Source organism: Opisthocomus hoazin, chromosome 6 (assembly GCF_030867145.1).
Source record: "Opisthocomus hoazin isolate bOpiHoa1 chromosome 6, bOpiHoa1.hap1, whole genome shotgun sequence".
NCBI classification, from domain to species: Eukaryota; Metazoa; Chordata; class Aves; order Opisthocomiformes; family Opisthocomidae; genus Opisthocomus; species Opisthocomus hoazin.
The window spans coordinates 72,705,133-72,723,830 of record NC_134419.1 but is presented as its reverse complement, the minus strand read 5'-3'; the positions used below and the strand labels follow the sequence as shown (position 1 = coordinate 72,723,830).

The following is an 18,698-nucleotide window of genomic DNA, read 5'->3' as shown; positions in this document are numbered from 1 at the left end:
TAACGACAATTTTTTTAATCGTGAATTCTTCCCCCCCCATCCCCATTTTTATTTCATATTATCACCGTTAAAAGCACAAAAAGCAGAATCTGTAAGAAAGAAAATGGAAAGGAAGGTTATTCCACAACAATACCAAAAAATGCATCGGTCCAACCTTGCTTCCAAGGGCAGAGATTATGGAGGTCAGACCATAACTGTTATCACACATCCTTCATTTTGCAGTTGTGAAAAACAGCTATATCTTCCTCCAGAGAGAAGCAGAGCTGTGAAAGGGATGCTGCAGAGAGAGTATCCCATCACTCTTACTGAGTGAAGAATGGAAAGAAAGGGACACTTCTAGGAAGAAAAGCTAAAGCGAAAGATCATTTTCCATAAATACATTTCTACTATTTTTCACTGGCAACTGTAGTACTGAAAAACATAACCTAAAACCAGAATGGCTTGTGTTGGGATCAAATAACTATTTTTTTTTTTCCTTAGTATTCCCAGAAGTAAATACCTCCAGGTCTTTCACTCTTATTTCTGCAAGCCTCATAGGCCGAGGTCTAAATCTTCGACTGTCTTCAGCTAGGCAGAGTATGACCTGGCAGAGGCATGTGGCAAAGCATAGCAATACAGCAAGATTCAGCAGGTCCTGGCACCAGTAGGACCACTGGTGCGGTCTGGACCAGCCCTATGCCAATGAGACAAGTCCTCGTGCAGCAGAGAGAAGCACCCTACGCATCCCTCCAGTGTTTAGCTCCCACCATGAAGTTGTCTGAAAATCTGACCATTAAGAGGGATGTCCTGGCTGGGTAAGCTCTTTCCCATGGAATCCTCAATGTATTTTAGAAATTCCCAGCTCTGCTCCTTCAATGTCTGCTGCTGCATTTGGAGCATTGCACTGATCAGTGCAATAGATCTTGTGTCAGCACAGCTTGCCTTGTAACACCACACTAAAATCAAGCACCCAGCACGTATCTGGGGCATCTGGCCATCCCAAAAGTGCTCTCACAGTGTGAAATTTTCTGTATCCACTGACTTCAGTGCTTGCTTCACACCTTGCTCATGCCAGTGCTACCAAAGAGAAGCAGTGAAGAGCTGGATTTGATAGGGGCACAAGCCCCAAGAGGTGCAGACAGCCAAAGCCAAAATATTAAAGTCAGTTTCTGGCTGCAGGAGACAACTTGGTATCTCACCCAAAGCATAAGAGCAAACTTTAATATGGAGAATTCTGCCCCATTTCTCCTCTCATTTGACAAGCATCAGGGCTGAGCATCTTCCCTTGGATTCACACCTGTTGCCCAGACAAGACAAGGCAGAGAGCAAGCTGCCTGCGCTGGAGCAGCGCTGCTCTGCTTGTGGTGGGAGGCTCTGCAATGCCCAGACACTGGCTTGGTTCCCCTCTTTTGAAGATGGGGATGAAGGTTTGGAGCAGTGCCTCCATCTCAGGAGAGCAGCCTAATTCACAGCATCCCCTGTGTTTCCAGGTCACTCTCAGGTCAATGCAGTGAGAAATGGCCTCTCATTCCCCTCCTTTCTCTCCTCCAGCCTTGCCTCGGGTAGGGAGCAGAAATGTCAGCTAAGAGCCCTTTAGTTCAGCACTAAGCAGGACTAAACTGTAAATTTCATGAGATGAAGTATGTCTGGTCAGGGACTGGGAGCCCAGAGCTGGCAGCTTACAGGACCCCTGCCAGTGGGTGACCTCAGGCATGCCTCTTCACTCCTCCACAGCCCTCCTCACCCCACTTCATAAAATAATTGTAACCGCTTAGCTTTGAGGGAGGTGTAGAAATACGTTCATGAAATAGAAAGCATTATTTCTATACTCTGTATGAAATAATATGGAGTATTATTGTTGCATATTATTTTGCAGTGAATGACTTTCCATATTAATGTTGCAATGGATGTTGAGGAAGAAGTGGGGAGTGCCCACAGCTGGGAATCACCAGGAATCTTCTGCACACACAATTACAGAGAAGAGGGCAATTAAAGGCCTTGACTCCACAGGCCTTACTGAGTCAATACTTCCCTTGGCTTGAGTGACAGTACTGTCTTTGAAATGCACTGAGGCATCTCCCAGGACTTTAGCAGCACAACTAAAATGGCAGGAGCAGCATGATTCAGGGATGGGGTCACATTTAAGGTCTGTGTTTTCCCTTTGAAGAAAATAAGAATTTTGCAATTGGTGTCAGTCACTCGGAGTTTAGGAGTTCACCTGAGCTATGCAAGAACTATCACAGAGCTTCATCTGAATCATGTCAGAGGATGTAAAGCATCCAGGAAGCACTGAAAGAGGCACTTGGCTGTGAAGTTCTAGGTTATATTTAATGGGTGCCTATAGACTGTCTCAAATAGAAACGATTCATTCATCAAGACAGTACGGTATATATATAGGAAGTAGAGCATCACCCGTTGGGAAACAGCTTGTGTCCCTCAGGACAATTAGAAATGTAAAACTTCTGAGGGTGGGACAGATATAATAGCTGATATTTGCATCTTGATGATAACCACATGTAGATGAGTTTCAAAGAACCAGCCATCAAATTAGAAGTCCTGTCTGTAAACACAAGCATACTGTTGGCATGTTGGGGTCCCTGGCACCCCAAAGAGCCTACCTGCCCTACCAAGCTCATTGCCTCCACCAAAGGCCTCTCCAGAACAACAAGAAAAACTGAAGTAAAAAATAAAGTTACTAGCACAAAGTTGTTAGGTGAGGACTCAGGATACTGAGTACTATTTATGACTCCGTGTATTTTACAAGCTAAGCACAAGACCTGCTAAACCACCTGGACTGAGTTCTTTGCAAATGATATCCTTCACTCAGAACAGCCTTCAGCTGTGTCAGAGCAGAAGTGCACACTAACTTGGAAAGCCTTTCTAGGAACTGAAGCACTTGCTGGTTGCCATAACCTACTTGCTTTGACAGTCCTTCTGAGGCCTGCCCTCCGCCTAGCAGAGGCAACAGATCCATGTGTGCTAAGGAACTCTCAGCTGAAAGAATAACCAATTTGACATTGCTAAAATGTTTCAATAGATCAACAATACATTATGACACCTCAGCTTTTATTGCCTGGGAAGAGCAGTAAAACTCTGCCTGTCCAGAAGCTGGGGGAGTCACAGCGTACATGCAGATGGCTGTGGTGACAATGCGTGGAAGCAATTCACCTGCAAAGCAGGTAGCATCCACCTGTCATCAAAGACCACAGCTCCAGAAGCAGATACTCGTGTGAGGTTTTTACACACATAGGGCCCTCCTCTCAGAAGGAGGACATCATGATGAAAAAACCAGCATGAACATCCACCACTTTTATTTTCAAACCCCAAGCAAGATTGTTTCATCTCTCCACTCCTCTATTTCCTCTCCGTGGAACAGAGACAGGAGTTCCTGCACCCACAAGGACAGTGTGCTAATAAATAATTAGAAGACAATATTATAGCGACCGAAACTCTACAACAGTGTAGAACTTCTACTTAATATGTAGATACAGAAATTGCTGAGATCATGAGCACTAGAGACCAGGCTGGGATGCCAGCCTGTGGGTCAGCCCAGCTCAGTGGGCCCATGGTTGGGCAGAGCAGGGCTGTGGGGAGCTGGAGACCGACATCCTACGCCATTGCTGGGGCAGGGACTGATGGCCCTGGGCTGGTCCTGGACCATGGGCGGAGTAGGGCGATGCCCAAGGGGGCTGGGCAAGGACACTATGGCCTATTAGTGCTCTCAGGATGCAGACAGATGGAGGCTGTGACCAGCTTCTCTGTTTTGCTCTTCTGTTGGCATTTCAGGTTCTCTTTACCGTGCACAAGTAGGAGGTAGTAAGGAGCCTATTTGGTTTAAAAGGCTCTGGGACTGGTTATGAAGGCTCTGAATTGAAACATATCTTCTCCACTGAGGATCAATCAGTGTCTTTCACTCTCTTCTCACCAGATAAAGAGCATTAAAGAGTGGTTGCTCTCCTGACTGCTCTCTTTCCTGCACCTGTTCCAGCTTGGTTCAAAGGCAATGCTCATCCATGAGCAACTGATGCTCATGGACTCATGAATACAGATTCTCTTACTATAAATCGCACAATCTTGACAATATAATAGTATGACTATACACATTTCTATATAAGCACTTCTCTTGCATACATGCCTTCTAGTCCAGTTTCATAAAATGTGCTCCATGATCTGCAGTTTTGCAAGTTTATTGCCTTTCTCTTTCGCCACTGTGGAAAGAGTATTTCACTCACTCTGCGCTTGTCAGGTTTGTGCTCTGTTGGATCACCCCATTCTTCCAGCTTTCCAGGCAGCTGCAAACACCTTGAATGAGAGCTACCCAGATCATTGCTGAATGCTAAATTAACAGTTGAGGACTGACAAACTCATGCTTTCGCCAATATTCAGAGGATTCATCCAAGAGGTTTCTGCAGAGATCACAATACATATGTTTAAATACTAACACCCAAAACTAATGCGTTGGTCAGGTATTGAATGATTGATTGGTCAGGTCAAGTGCCCATGAGCTGGACTACAGCTGGCAGGGTGAAGTGACACAGCTGGAGCAGGACAAATGGGCAATGCACACACTTTCCTTGTCATGAGATTTTGTTGTGTTGCATGAGGCTTCTGGTTCACGGCTCCTTTTCACTAGGTTTCTTCCTTTTTGAAACACACCGCAGCTGCTTCACAGATCTACTCAATCACCCAGTGACACATATTTGTATGCTCGCCATAACGATTTTCTCTTTCTTGCTTAGCCAGCAGAGGCAGGAAGCGAGAAGGTCTGCTTTAGTTACAGAGAGAGATGCATGCTGCGGCAGGCGTGCTGCTAGGCACTCTTAGATGTAAGGATGGTTACTTAAGGTCCTTATCTAAGATGCGCCAAGGAACCAGCAACAATAATTATCAGAATCCAAGGAGTCTAACCTTAATCCCATGCCTGGTTTAGAATCTAATGATTTCACCGACTTTGGCAGAGCTGCTTCCCTCTGAAACTGCTGAGAGTTAGATCAGAATCAGAGCCCAAATCTTTCGTCCCCCTTATTTGTAACTTATCTGCTCTGAAAGGCCGTATAGCTCCTCAGTGATGCTATTCAGACTAAAAAGCAGGTGAGATTTTCAGATCAAAGAAACTTTTACCAAAGTCAACTGCTTCAAATCCTTCTGCCTGAAGCAGTAGGCTGTAAAATTTTACAGGAACAGACTCCCTAATGGTTTTTTTGTGACACTATTTTCCAAACACTAAAAATACTGAGAACAGTTTCTAACGTGGGTTCTTGTTCCCATCAGCAAAAGCTTATAAATGAAAAAAAATAAAATGGCTAATTTTGAAAACACTGGATTTCAATTAAGCTCAAGGGTTGATCAAAGTGTTTATTTGAACATTACCCTTAAAATCTATTTTAAAATTGCCTGGAGATTGAGTTAAATGACTTCCTTAGTTGCTGTGTTTAAAGCATTGTTAATATTTTGGCTTCTGTTTCCCTATTCTCTTTTAATGGAAAATGAGGCCAACAGAGGGAATCTCCACTCTTCTTCAAGGAAGAAGGAAGCCTCTGGCCCATCATGGGGTGAGCCTCGGTGTCCCAGGGAGCACATCACACGCCTCGGGTTCTGCCTGAGGATCCAAGGGCATGCTGGGCTGTTGGTGGGAACTGAGATGGGGAGCTCTGCCCAAAATCAATGACGACACATCACCACAGGAAAAATAATTAATAACCCCAGGAGTGCTTGATGTGGGTAGAAGACACATCTTTACGTTTGTCTAACTTTGACCAAGAAGAACTTGGGTTTATTTCATTGAGAGGTTTCCCTGTCTCCAGAGTCTGCGGTCATGTCCTGATTGCAAGTCACTGCTGATAGCGAAGAAAAATAGCCAGTCCTTTCATGAGAAAAACAAAAGACAAGCAACAACAATCAGGAATTTACCCAGTTTATATGTAGAAAAAGACATTTCCACGAGATGGCAGTTTAGGCATGAAATGGCTCTTCAAAAACCAGGATCAAAGGGATTAATGGCAAAACATATTCTCTTTGTCACTTGTTTCCAAACTTGATTTTGCTAAGGGCACTGTGAGCTTTGCCATGGATTTCTAGAAAATCAGAATTCAGCTCTCTGCTTCTCAGGTAGGATTTAGAAGTGGCTTTTCTATAAAGTAAAAACGCGTATACATGCCAGTCCTTAATCTCTTTGAGCACAAGATGTACTTGTTTCATCGGCATAGCAAATTGCTGTAAAAGCCATTTGGCAGTGTAACTTTTCTTGCAGAGCAGACAGAGAAGAAGCGCTGCTGGCTGTCAAATGTTAGCCTAAGCACGCACTTTTTATTTACAGACCCAGACAGTAAATCAGACTTCTTAGTACGGCAGATCATGTCCTGCTCTTCAGCTCCAGGGAAAGTTCATGAGCCTTCATTTGCTTCTTTTTTTCCATTCCCAGTAACTACAAAGCTGTCTTAACATAAGACTGTTTAAACTGTTTGAGAAACATCTTCTAACGAGACTGCCACGTATCTGTATTGTCTGAAGTAGATCATCCAAGAGTTTGCTCTTCTCCTGGGATGTACAGAAAAACAGAGAATCAACCCTGGAGAAAGCCAGTCTTTTTTCATCAGCAGAATGACCTGACATGTCACCGCTGACTTTGTGTGCGCAACACCATGGGGGGATCACAAAGAGCTTTATTCTTTCACGTCCTTCTCTTCTTACACAAATGGCTCATCTCAGGGAGGTATCAAAGATAAAAATGCTAAACCGGTTTAAAAAGTCCTGTTTTGAATATCAACATATTGCAGTTGAACCTAAAATGCTCATACAAATTCAGATCTGCTTTGAAGATATTTTGTGAAAAGGCTGCTGTGTTATTCTCCAAACAAAAACTCAAAGCTTCTGTTTTCTTCAAACTTCCTTTGCTTGTCATCAGAAGTTTTCCTCTGGGCATCAGCCAGCTCTGTTGTCCGGGAAGCACAGCAGCCTGGCTGCTTCTGGCTGGCAAGTGTACTTGGAAAACTATCCGTTAAGCATCAGTGAAATCTGGGCAGTCAATTCTCTCCTGAGACTTTGGATGGTTGCGAGAGAAAACCAGCCTAAAACCAAGTGTAAGATCTAGCTGGTGGGCACAGGGTTTCATACATACACTGAGTTCCCCAAACTCCCAAATTCCTTTCGCAGCAACAGCTTCTATTACTTGCCACAATAAAAGCATTAAGTGGGGAAAACATTGAATGCGAGTGTCTTATACCCACAGTCAGAGCCTCGGTCTCCAACTCATGTGCGGCTCCTCAAATCTTTTTGTCACATGTGACAAAAGACAGCAAAGGGGTGGCTTTCCCCTGCAGGGCAGCACTCATCAGAAAGCATGATGACAGTCTGCATCACACAGCAGAGTGAAGAACGCTCTTCCAGCAGAGAATCAAGTACATTGGCAATTCTATATGCTGGTTTTGTGGTGTCTTCTCTCCAAGTTTTGCTGTTGACACAGGACTTTGTGGAAGCAGATAATGTAATGAGTCCATGTTGTTAGACAACATTGTTACCTTAATTTCTCATCAGTAGATGCTTAACACAGTAATTCCTTTCTCACTGTCAGAGCTCTCCACTCTTTTTTTCTGGCTTTTCTTTCCCTTCCCTTGCATTTCCTCTGGACTTTGGTGTGTCCTGAAGATGCACAGGCATAAAGTTCAATGAGTAAGTTCAGTGCCAAGAGGATTCTGGCTGTGCCCAGACACTGAGAGCTTCATCAGCTTTAAAAAGTCTGATCTAACCTCAAAAGAACCAGATTTTATCTACTGAGAGACTGAATTTTTAGCTCAAAGAAGAAAAAAATGCTCAGATTCACATGCAAAGCCGTGAGCACACAAACCGACTAACTTTTGTCCAAGCACTTCCTGAAACTCTCTAACGAGTACCACGTGCAGACAACCGGCTGTTGGCACGCACAAGTAAGGCATTTATGGACTTCATTGTCCAGGAAGGGCTGCACTTAGACCTCGGGCCGCTATCCTAAAAATACTGGGCTCATATATCAGAGATCTGTTGTCTTCACGCACCTATTACTTGCTGTGAGTGATGGAGCAAATTCCGAGTATTTCTGTCACCATCTGTGCCTATGTACTTTAACAAAAGATAATTGAAATTTATCCTGAGCAAGTCGCTCTCCCGTGCTCTGTGTGTAATGCAGGCTATCATTTTAGACATCTTGAGAAATGTTTTTTCTACTGTAGACGTGGTGCATGAGGTAAGCAAGGAAGGGAAAGGTAGCCTAACTAAACACTTCAAGTTGCACTTAGAATATAATGTGTCCTGGCAGAAAAGCTGAGTACAGCCTGTGGAGATGCTTAATAATAATAATGATAGTAATGATAAGAACTACAATAACAACAATAATATTAGTAATGATATGTTAAGATTATTAATAAATTATTGGTAATCATAAATAAGAATAATACATATAAATAAAAGTGTTCAATTTGTAAAAGCCAAGAAGAATAATAAGACCCATCATTCTGGGTTCATAAAACACTCATATTGCATGCAACAGCCACACAGGCTACATTTGATGCACTCTGTGGTCTGGAAATGAGGGTCAGAAGGTGCACCGGGAACCTGGAAGTAAAGAGGACTGCAGGGACTGCTCTCAGCTGGAGTCTCAGCCTTTGCCTCTGCTGAGCCTGCCACCATGCGTGCTGTTAGCATTCATTATATGAGAGTGTTTTTGTGATGTGGGTGCATCTCCACCTGGAACGAGTTGAAAAGGCCATCAAAGTGCTATCAGATGTTATTAAGTTGAGCCCACTAAAATCTGGACTACATCTGAACTACTGGCACGCAGATGACAAGTCCTACATCCCATTAAGAATTTCCCGCATCCTCAGATGTATTGCTCGCGTAGAAGATGCTGCTGAATGGGCTGTTGTTCTTTAAATGGCAAAGCAGAGAAGAAGATGAATGTTTCTGATGGTTTCATGAACAGCTTTTCAGTCCAGTCCCTGTATCTTGTGTCTGACACTCTTTTACCTCTTGGGAGGCTTCCTTGCACAGACTCTTCTGCCTTCCCCGTGGCTGCTGATGGTGAGACCTGTGCTGGACCCCAAGAGTCATGACCACCGTGCTGATCTAAGAAGGGTCTCTGACCATGGGCTGGCTGCACAAACCTTCCCCAGGCCAGAGGTACCAGCCCTTGCCATATTTTTAGTCTTTCAAGCATCACTTCACCATATTTATGTCTATACGGAAGACGGCTCCTTCCTCTGACATTGTTGTTGCTTTCTCCCTCTAATCCTTCTGCCCAAAGATCATTTTCTGTCCCTTCCGCTTATTCCTCCATCCGTCCCTCTCTAATTCCTACACCAGGAACATCCTCCTCCCTGCTCCTAAGTGCTCGTGACAGCTGCCATCTTGGCCCAATCAGGAGTGATTGATCCAGCATCCTTCAGTACCCAGTGCATTTGATCTGTAAAGCTCTCCAGCTGGGTCTGTAATAACTCATATCCTTTGTGGGTTACACATCAAGCAACTCTTTCCCCATCAGTCATGTCTTTCCTGACAGAAACCTTCTTCCATGAAGCCCTTCACGGCTAATCCATGATCTCGCGCAGCACGTGATGGAAAAAAGTTATGAAAAGCGGTATTTTGTACTGCTCTGATGCAAGCAAAGCTGATCTTGTGGAACAAAAACTTCTGGGGGCGGAGACTGGGAATGCTTCCAGGTTTTAGACCATAATAAGAGCAGTCAACTCATAAATATTCATGCCTGAGGCTAACTAAATGAGCACTACTCACTACTTTTTTCTTCATTTTCATGAACTCTGTCACTGTACTTACTGAGCTACATTCAGACCCTGCCATACAGACCCAACCGCTGCTACCACTGTCAGCACAAGGCTGCTGCACGCTTCTCTCTCAGCTGGGAAGTTGTCTTCCAACTTTGACAGTAAGAAAATTAGGGCCAGATGTTCCTGGTTTTGGGGAGGCAATGTTTCAGCGCACCTGAGAAAACATAAATACCTTTTTATCCCTGACGTTCGGGTGTGTGTCCAGCTCTCCTCCCTCCTTTAGGGCCAGAACACAAGACAAATGACCATGTTGGATTTGCTGCAGGCTGGTTCTGTTGTGTTGCCTAAATTGCATTTTTTTTGTGATATGTTTTACAGAATCAGTGTCTGATGTTTTATTTACCTTGGATGCAAATGTGAAGCTAAATGTCTCTTCAGAAATCAGATTTAGTGAATATTTTGTCAGCTATATAACAATCTGTTTTGAAGCATTACAGTTACTGAAATTGGGTCAGAACAAGGCCATGTAGACCAATATTCTGTCTCTGAGAGACATCGAGTTACAAAGCAAGAACACAAGGACAGGAAAGTCTGTAGAGATATTTCCTCCTCATCTGCCAGTTTGGGACTCAGTGATTATTGAGCCAGAAATGCTATCTTTGTAATTAATTGTTTTTCAAGTTTTGCTTTCATGATTTTGTCCCATCCCCCATTGATCTAACGTGAACTTTTAAATGCCACGTCCTCCCATACCAAAGACTATCTACAGCTTAATTATATGTTGTGTGAAGTACGATTTTCTCTTCTTTTTGTTTCTTTTCTTAAACCTGCCACCTGCTAGTTTCATTTGGCAGCCCTAGCTCTCACAATGAAGGATGTTTAACAATCATTCCGTCGTTCCCTATTTCCCTCCTCTGTGCCCTCATAATTTTACACACCTCTTCCTTAGTCTCTCACCTCTTTCCAGACTAGAGAGCTACTCTACATACCTCATACAGAAGTTGTTCGCTATCTTTGTTCATCCTTTTCCCTGACTTACAAACTTTCTCCAATGTTACGTACCCTGGGGGAGGTGAAGGGTCAGGGCTGCGCATCATGCTCAAGGGGCAGGTGCACCATCAATTTATAGAGGGTCGTGGTGATGTGATTTGTTCTCTCTCCTTCTGTAAAATACATTTTGATCTCCCATAACTGACGGGTTCGATAAGAAGGAAAGCTGTTTACTGCCATCCCTTGGCCATAACTAGAATGATTGGTGCAGAATCCTTACTGCAAGTCCAGGCAAAATTCCCTATGTCTGTAAAGTAAATGTGAAGGTATCAAGGTACCATATCAATGAGAATTCTATTCAGGATTAATCCCTCTGCATAAATTAGGTCTCACTGATATGGGAGAAGCTAGTCAAATAATATAAAGACCAGTTCTTACTAATGCTGGCAGCGTTAGGCGTATCACAAGGGAAAACCCTGAGGAGCAGGAAGCGCAGTTCTCTGATCCAAAGCCCATTAAATCACCTGAGTCTTTTCATTGATTTCTGAGAACTTGGGCATGGGTCCAAAGTTCTACACTGATTTTAATCCAAAGACATAAAATAACGTAATATGAGAGAAGTCTGAACAGAGGGACTTTGTATGCAAAGCCAAAGTCAAGGCAAACATTAAAAAGTTCACCACAGTTCCTTCCAGCTGCTGTATTCTTTATTGTTATTCTTATGAAGCACTTTTCTATATACCATCATTCAATATATATTTTGCATATCATCAGTGCTATTGCAACTGATTATTAATAAGGACTGAATACGTGTACATGGAACATAACGGAGATAAGATGCCACGTAAATATTGCAAAAATCTCAGCTTCAAATAGCAAATTTACTATGGAGAATAATGTACATTTGGTCATAATCAAGCATGCTTTAATATCTAGAGATGTCGTTAACATTCAGCGGACGTGCATACAATTTACAAGTTAAGAGGCGATTAATTAAAGTCAGTGGTTTCCTTTACCATGTGTGCTTTTTTTGACAGATTAAACTATCTATCATTGACAGCTCAGTTCAGATTATGAATAATAGAAGCAAAATATTGAAGAAACAGCATTATTCACATATTAATGTGCTCCACAAGTATATAACTACCAGATCCTCACCACACTCCAGTGAAACAGGTAGGCTTTTCTTTCTATGAGCAAGTCAAGAAATTCCCAGAAGTCAAGCAGTCTGTGAGTGAGGGATTGGTTTCCCTGGGATCGGTTTCCCCAGACCATCCTGCTTCTTTAACAGCAAGGAGATGGAGCTTCCTTCTGCGGCTGTAGTCACCTTTGGGTTTGTTGTATGCTTTCTGCCCAGGTGGCCATCTCGGGAGCAGACCTCATCATAAGCTTTTCTATAGCTGGACACCACAAGACACGTATCGACTCTTGGATGAGTACAGATATGATAAATCGTGATGCAAAAGGAGTGGTTTCAGCCCTGGACAGATGAAAAATTTTCTGATAGATGTCTGGACATTGGAGAGAGAAAGAGGTGAAAATTCAGTGTCCTTCATTTCCTTTTAAAATTCCTCTGGCCTGCACAAAGGCACAACGTTTGCAATACATGCAGTCATGCCGGAAGAGCAGCTGGGTTCATGCTTCTTCTCCCCAGCTCACTCTGATGATGAATCATATTGCAGCAGCATCACAACCAAGCTGTCCCCGGCTGCAGCCAAGGTGGCAGGACGAGAGAGTGGTCTGGGCCTTGCTTGGGCAAGGGCTGAAAAAACAGATCCTAAATTGCCTAACTGTGGGAGAGAGGACCGAAAGGCCACTGAAAGTCAGAGCTTTGCAGAAGATGCTTAGGGAGTGCTGGCAGGGAGAGCCTACTGCTTTTTCATCATGTGTTATCTTCTTTATGTATTTAGAGATGGGACCCTGCTGGAAAGCTGGAAAGTACTCCAAGGAGATGCCTACACCAAGTGTCTCCTGAGGTATTCAGCCATTTTACAGCAGATTCTCACAGGAATTCAGAATAAAATATGCCTCCTGCCAGCCCGAAGCAGGGAGAAGAAATGCACAGGAACAGTTTCATCTCATTGCAGTGACCAATGCTTGCAAGTGAAGGAGAAATGACCGCTCTTATTTTGGATACACCTTCTTTGATGGCATCTTTTTCTCCCCACAAAAGGAAAGCACCTTTTTATACAAAAAAATTAAGCGATCTTGGCCCAGCTTAAAAACAATGAAGACAATTTCCATGCCAATTATAATATAGAGGGAAAAAAACAAGAAAAACTTGGGGTGTTCCAGTTGTGTATCTCCAAACCCAATAGTTGTCAAGGTGATAAAGCAGAAATAAAAGGCCTCCTGAAAATCCAACCTGGTTTCCCAGTTTGGAAGAATAGCAGCTGCGCAGGAGATGTACACAAAGATAACTAGCACCATTAATACAATGGGCACATCGAATTTCTCTAACTGTTTCCCGATTTTGTCAAAATTCTCAATTACTCTGGACATTGTCTTTCCCCTGGTTAGTTCAGGACATGAACTCCATCTCTCAATGCTTTTATTTCTTGTTAGTTTTGTGTGTTCATTTTCGCTGGCAATTAACATTTCAAAAATTTCGGCATTGCGATATTTGATTGGCTTCCTTTTAACTCCTGCCTGACTTTTCAGCACTTCCATGATAGTCAAGGGTTCATTGATGACTAATTTAGACTGTGTGCTGGATTTCAGTTCATCTCCTTTGTGACATGTGGATCCAGAACAGAGTTTAGAAGCTAGAATTTTTGACTGTAGTTTTCTGAATTCATTGTAAGACTTGGATAAGACAGTCGCAAGGATGTCTCCCATGTCTGTCAGGACCAGGAACATCAGAGGGATGCCAAACAAAGCATACAACATACAGAGATATTTGCCAATCCGTGTCACAGGATAGGTGTTACCATAACCTTGAACAGAAACAAACAGAAGAAGAGAAGGGAAAGGAAGAGAGAGAGAGAACATTGTGATTTATGAGGTATTCACATCCTGTGTGTCTTTTATTACTGTCAATTTTAGGTCAATTTTTAGTCCAGAGCACACTGTTCTTTCTGGCTTTGCTTTGAAGCTGTTCAAATTTCTAAGTCTCAAATGCTGGTCACTGATTACTAATGCAGACTTCCTACCTCTTCCAGCACTTGGAAATTTGGAGTTTACCAGTTCTGTTGAATTAACGCTTCCTACCTTATCTGCACCTCATCAGCTGTTTGACTTTACTTCCTGACAACAAGAGGCCATTTAGGGAGAAGAAGCAAAAGATTTGGGCCAGTCCAAGACCAATGTGCAGCCTCTGCCCTGCTGGAGAGCATTATCAGGAAGATTTCCTGACCTGAGCATCTGGGTTAAGAATGATCCAAAAGACAAAACAGTAAGAGAGGTTTTGGGCCGATGGGTCTCTCCGCAAGGAAGCTGAGCCAAGGGCTGAGCTCAGAGAGACAGCGGTTGATACTGGCGGAAGGTAATGGACTGTTTCTGATGAGCTGGGGGAACATTTTGTGGCCAGCCTCCGGGATCTTGCAGTACAGCTGAGTGATTTCTGGGGATGAAACGCCCGGAATTCTGGGAAGATTTAGATCTGGATGATGGTCTGAATTTTCAAACTGGGACAGCACTATGGATAAGACTGGGACAATGAGACCCATACTTTGTGTTCATTTCTTTTCTGAAACTACTTGTGATGAATTGTAAGCTCATAACAGAATTTGAAATTGTCCTAGTTCATCAGATCTAGCTGTAACAGCATATGTTGTACTGACATTGTGTTTGTACCGACTTCATAGTTTTCAGAGTCTCTTAAATGTACTCTGAAAGAACAAGTATTGAGTGATGAGGCATATGTTTATCACATGAGGAAATGCGTGTTTATTCTACAGTACTAAAGCTTACAAATATCAGTTACAACAAGTAGAGAAGTACTACCAGATGCACAGCCTTTATATACATAAAAGGGTAGCAGACCATTTCCCTAAATGCCCTTTCCCTAAATTCACTTTGGGTATTTATATTTCCTTCCTCTTACCTATTGAATGTGAAACTTAAATTGTGTGTTAGTGCTTTTCCACTACAGTAGGAGAAAACACCAGCATAATATTAATTGTGTTAAATGTTAACAGCCATTTTTCTTCTCATTCTCCAGAAAGATGTAAAGTATTTCTTTTTTCCCTTCAAACACACTGTTCTTTTGTAGATGATCTTCCAGGCCAGGTACTTAGCCTGTAAGAGTATTGGCTTGTATGCTGAGGTATGGTTTCCTTCATTTTCTTCAGCCACTCATGTTTGTTTTCACTCATGGCTGCCATAGCCTTTAGTCTGAATCCAACCTTGGTCCCTTCTTTACTGTGAGACACTGAAAAGTTATTTATTCTCTGCCACTGTTCCCCACTAGCTCACTGGGAATGCTAAACCTCTCTGCTGAAGCAATCGGGGAAGATTAATTATTGTATTTATTGTACAGAGTGATTTTCTTTTATTTTGTTGTCAGCTTCCGTGCATTAAAAATGCTTCGTGCAGTTTCAAGAGTTAAAACTTATCTTTAGCTTAAATTTAGCTGTCCAAAAATCTAGCATAGCTGAGAGCCATTAGGCAACCTCTGTGGGCAGTGACGAGATGGCAGTTCAGACCACCGACTTTCAGACTAGATGCCTCGCTTCACTTGGATAATCACCGGTAGCTAAGTTGACTCTCACCTGAAGTGATTTCAAATAACAAAGCCACCGCAATGGAAATAGTCACCCAATAGCAACAGTTCCAGACTGCCTACTGGTCCCATAGCTCAGCTCAAAACCTGAGGAAGCTGTGTTAATGCTCAGCGCTACGAAGGCCAAAAAACAATGGCAGTTTAGCAATAAATATGTTGGGTCAGTGCGTATGGGGACGTTTGTGAAGTCCCATGTCAATGGAGATGGGTAAGTATACCCAGGCAAGCAGTTTTCAACCATATTGTCTGCAGAAGTCAAAGCTTTCTGATAAAACGTCCTCTTTCAAATGTTCCTAGCTGTTGTGTTTGTACCAGGAAATATGCAATGGGGTAGAGGATTCAGGTCTGCATCTCCACCATGTGCCTTTCACAGCCCAGATGACTGTCTTCAAACCCAAGGGCTGCGAGCGGTGGAGTTTGAACAGTCACCCAAGACATCGGAGTCCAAGGTTCAAGCCTCTGCTGTGACTTAGCGTGCAAGGGTCTCCTATGTGCTCCAAGTGAACACATTAACTCTTACACTACCCCTTGTATAGGATAAACTCCTTTCCAAGGTTCAGTTTTTCGTTTACATTCAGATGCATACCCATGCCGGGACCTTGAGTATACCCTAATGCAGTGGAGAAATGTCTTTGCAATTCGACAAAATGCGGTGGGATTATTTCTCGTCCAGCTTTGATTCTGACAAATTTAGACAGTCAGTGTCTGTGTTTGCCAGCATTTGAGAAACATTAGCAAAGGGATGAAAGCAGCTTTGGGGACGGACATGAGGAGTTGTATTTAGCAATTCAGAGCGAGCCAAAACAAGAGCAGATGCTTCTATTTGATCTAGGTCCTGTTTTGAAATATGAAGTCAGAATGAAAAATTTCGGAGGTGTGACTTGAACATCGCTGTGTGCTGTTAACCCAAGGAAGTGTGAACAACAACAGCATGGTGAAGTATAGAGCCGTAGGTTTACAAAGTTGAGTTAAACATAAGTAACAGGGAAGCAATTGAATAACAATATGCGCGTAATGAATTGCCTCTTCCAGTGAAAGAAACATCACCCAACATAACACGCAACGGTGGGAAGGATAAGGTCTGACTGACAAATGGAGCTTTCTTTTTACTTAATTATAATAGTTTTGTGTACATGTCATACATAAATAAATGTTATAGTATGCATGTAATGACACAGCTAATGAGCGCATACTATCACTAGTTACTAAATTCTGACTCTCCTCTCTGACTCAGCTACATTTGTGCAATCTGTGTTTGCAGAACCCCCCCCCCCCTCCGACTCATCGTCAATATTCAGGAAAAAAATTGAAGTGGATTTGAGGGAAAGGGGGGGTGGGGGGTTGGGTTTTTTTCAGTTCCCTGGAAGAAATACATTAGAGAAAGCAACAACAGCAACTGATTCTGCAGGGGGTTACTTTACCTCGGAACTTACCCACAGTTGTGAATACTGTGCAGCAGAAAAAGAGAGACCCAAAGAAAGTCCATTTATCTTTTGGATTGACAAACCATTCTCGTTCAGCTGTGTTGAGCAGTGCATGGATTTGTTCCTTAAATATCTCCTCGTTTTCTGTCATGTTATCTGTTGCAGTAACAACAGGAGATACACTGAGGGTTTGCAGACCACCACTCCAGGAGCAGCCAGCCTGTTATTCCAGTGAAGTTTCGTCCAGATAAGAATTTGCTCGTATCCTTTTAGAAGACAAAAATATTCACCTCATCCTCCCCTTCCCCCTCACCCTTGAAAAAATCAGGTGGGTCCAGTGATTTCAATGAATAAAGAAACAAGGAATAAACAAGCTCTGCTCTGACGAAGTCAGAACACGACACAAAAATAAGCACAAAGAAGCAGTAGAGTAAGACTGAATATTCAGGTCCCAGCCTGAATGTCCTATTTGATTTTGGACTCCCCGAGAGGTTAGTTTTCTTTTGACCCAAAGACACCAGAAATGTGGGGCCATCAGTACATGACCAATATGAACCCCACTGGTGGCACTGCCCTGTGCCCCGCTGTGAACCCCAGAGCCTGCATCCCCTCGTTCCCCCCTTGTTCCTCCTCCCCAGGGCCGAGCTCTGCTGGAAAGGACATTATCTGCAGGGATGCTTGCCTGAAACAGGTCATCGTGTCAGCACAGCTACTTGAGTGAATGTTCAAGCCCGTGTATGAGCCCTGACACAGATCCAGGAGGATTTTTACCCCTTCCCCTCCCCTCTAACCCCTCCATCAGCACAACAGGGTCCAGGGCACAGCACGGCATCCCATCGTCAGAGGGCTTGCGTGGGAAGGAGGGGGGGTTGTCAGAGCTGGGAAGAGGGAGCTGGAAGAGACTTTCTGAGACAGAGGATTCACTCCCCAGCAATCAGAGGGAAACAGCAGGGTAATCTCAGCTGCTCTTTAAGGGTCTTAGGTAACTAGGGCAAAAGGGAGAATACAGGCATCTCAGAATAAGTCTTTTCAGGCAGGGACACAGGGACCAGGGAAGCTTGCAGTCAAAAATCGCAGCGAAGGAAGACAAGCACACAAGAGCAGTCATCAGCTAGGCAGAGGAAAAATCCTGTTTGCAGGTTCAGCTGTTAGTATTTTAAAGAATGTCTTCAAAAGCCAAAAATCTCATTCAAAAACAAGAGAGTGAGTAACTCCCTGTACAGTTCAGTAATTTTGAAATTCCAGTACATACCTGATAAATTTCTGGAGATGTGCCACAGTTTCTGCAGAAATTTTCTATATTCTTCACTTAAATTGACCTTCCGATTACCTTCAATGTGGGAAAACATGAGCGCCCCAAGAAAAGCGTAGATCACAAGAGACAGAATGAAGCAGGCGTGAGGAAACACTGCCCAAAATATTTTTTTACATGCCCTTTTGCCTCGCAGAGGCTGTGATGTTGATGCCATCCTAAGCTTGCCTTTTTTTTTTTTTTTTTAATTTTGCGGAGAAGACACAGCTTTTATAAACAAGGATGAGGATGTAAAAGCTTTCGCATCCTAGAAAAGCTTCTCCTGTGAACACAAGGATTGTTCCGCCTCAGGCTTTCAGATCACGTCTTTTATAAGTGAAGACTGCACTACAGTCCCAATGGAAAAGGAGCACAACTAATCAAGCCTTGAAATATTTCTCAGTTGATGATGTGCCACTCTATCCCTGAATTACTGTTGATCAGCCAGGGCTGTGATACACACAGATCACCAGCTTCTGTGGGTTTCCACTGGAGCCAACTCCTGTTTAAGGTTTCGTGTTCTGAACTACAGTTTC

The 18,698-nt window shown here is 43.2% G+C and overlaps 1 protein-coding gene across 1 annotated transcript; it reads right to left on the bottom strand.

The window, feature by feature from the left end:
* Nucleotides 1-12,848: 12,848 nt before the first annotated feature.
* On the bottom strand, nt 12,849-18,340 carry KCNK18 (potassium two pore domain channel subfamily K member 18). The gene is made up of 3 exons (XM_009934626.1): nt 18,124-18,340; nt 16,881-17,027; nt 12,849-13,660 (listed from the first exon to the last, which is right to left on the bottom strand). Exons 1-3 carry the CDS (start codon nt 18,338-18,340, stop codon nt 12,849-12,851), a joined length of 1,176 nt encoding a protein of 391 aa, XP_009932928.1.
* Nucleotides 18,341-18,698: the final 358 nt, after the last annotated feature.

Bases quoted from the DNA above. Each gene is read 5' to 3' on its own strand.
- KCNK18 (XM_009934626.1), bottom strand. From the start codon at position 18,340: ATGGCATCAACATCACAGCCTCTGCGAGGCAAAAGGGCATGTAAAAAA. The intron at 17,028-18,123 runs GTATGTACTGGA...TTACTGCAACAG, and splicing joins CATCTCCAGAAATTTATCAG to ATAACATGACAGAAAACGAG. The intron at 13,661-16,880 runs GTAAGTTCCGAG...TTTCTGTTCAAG, and splicing joins CACAGTATTCACAACTGTGG to GTTATGGTAACACCTATCCT.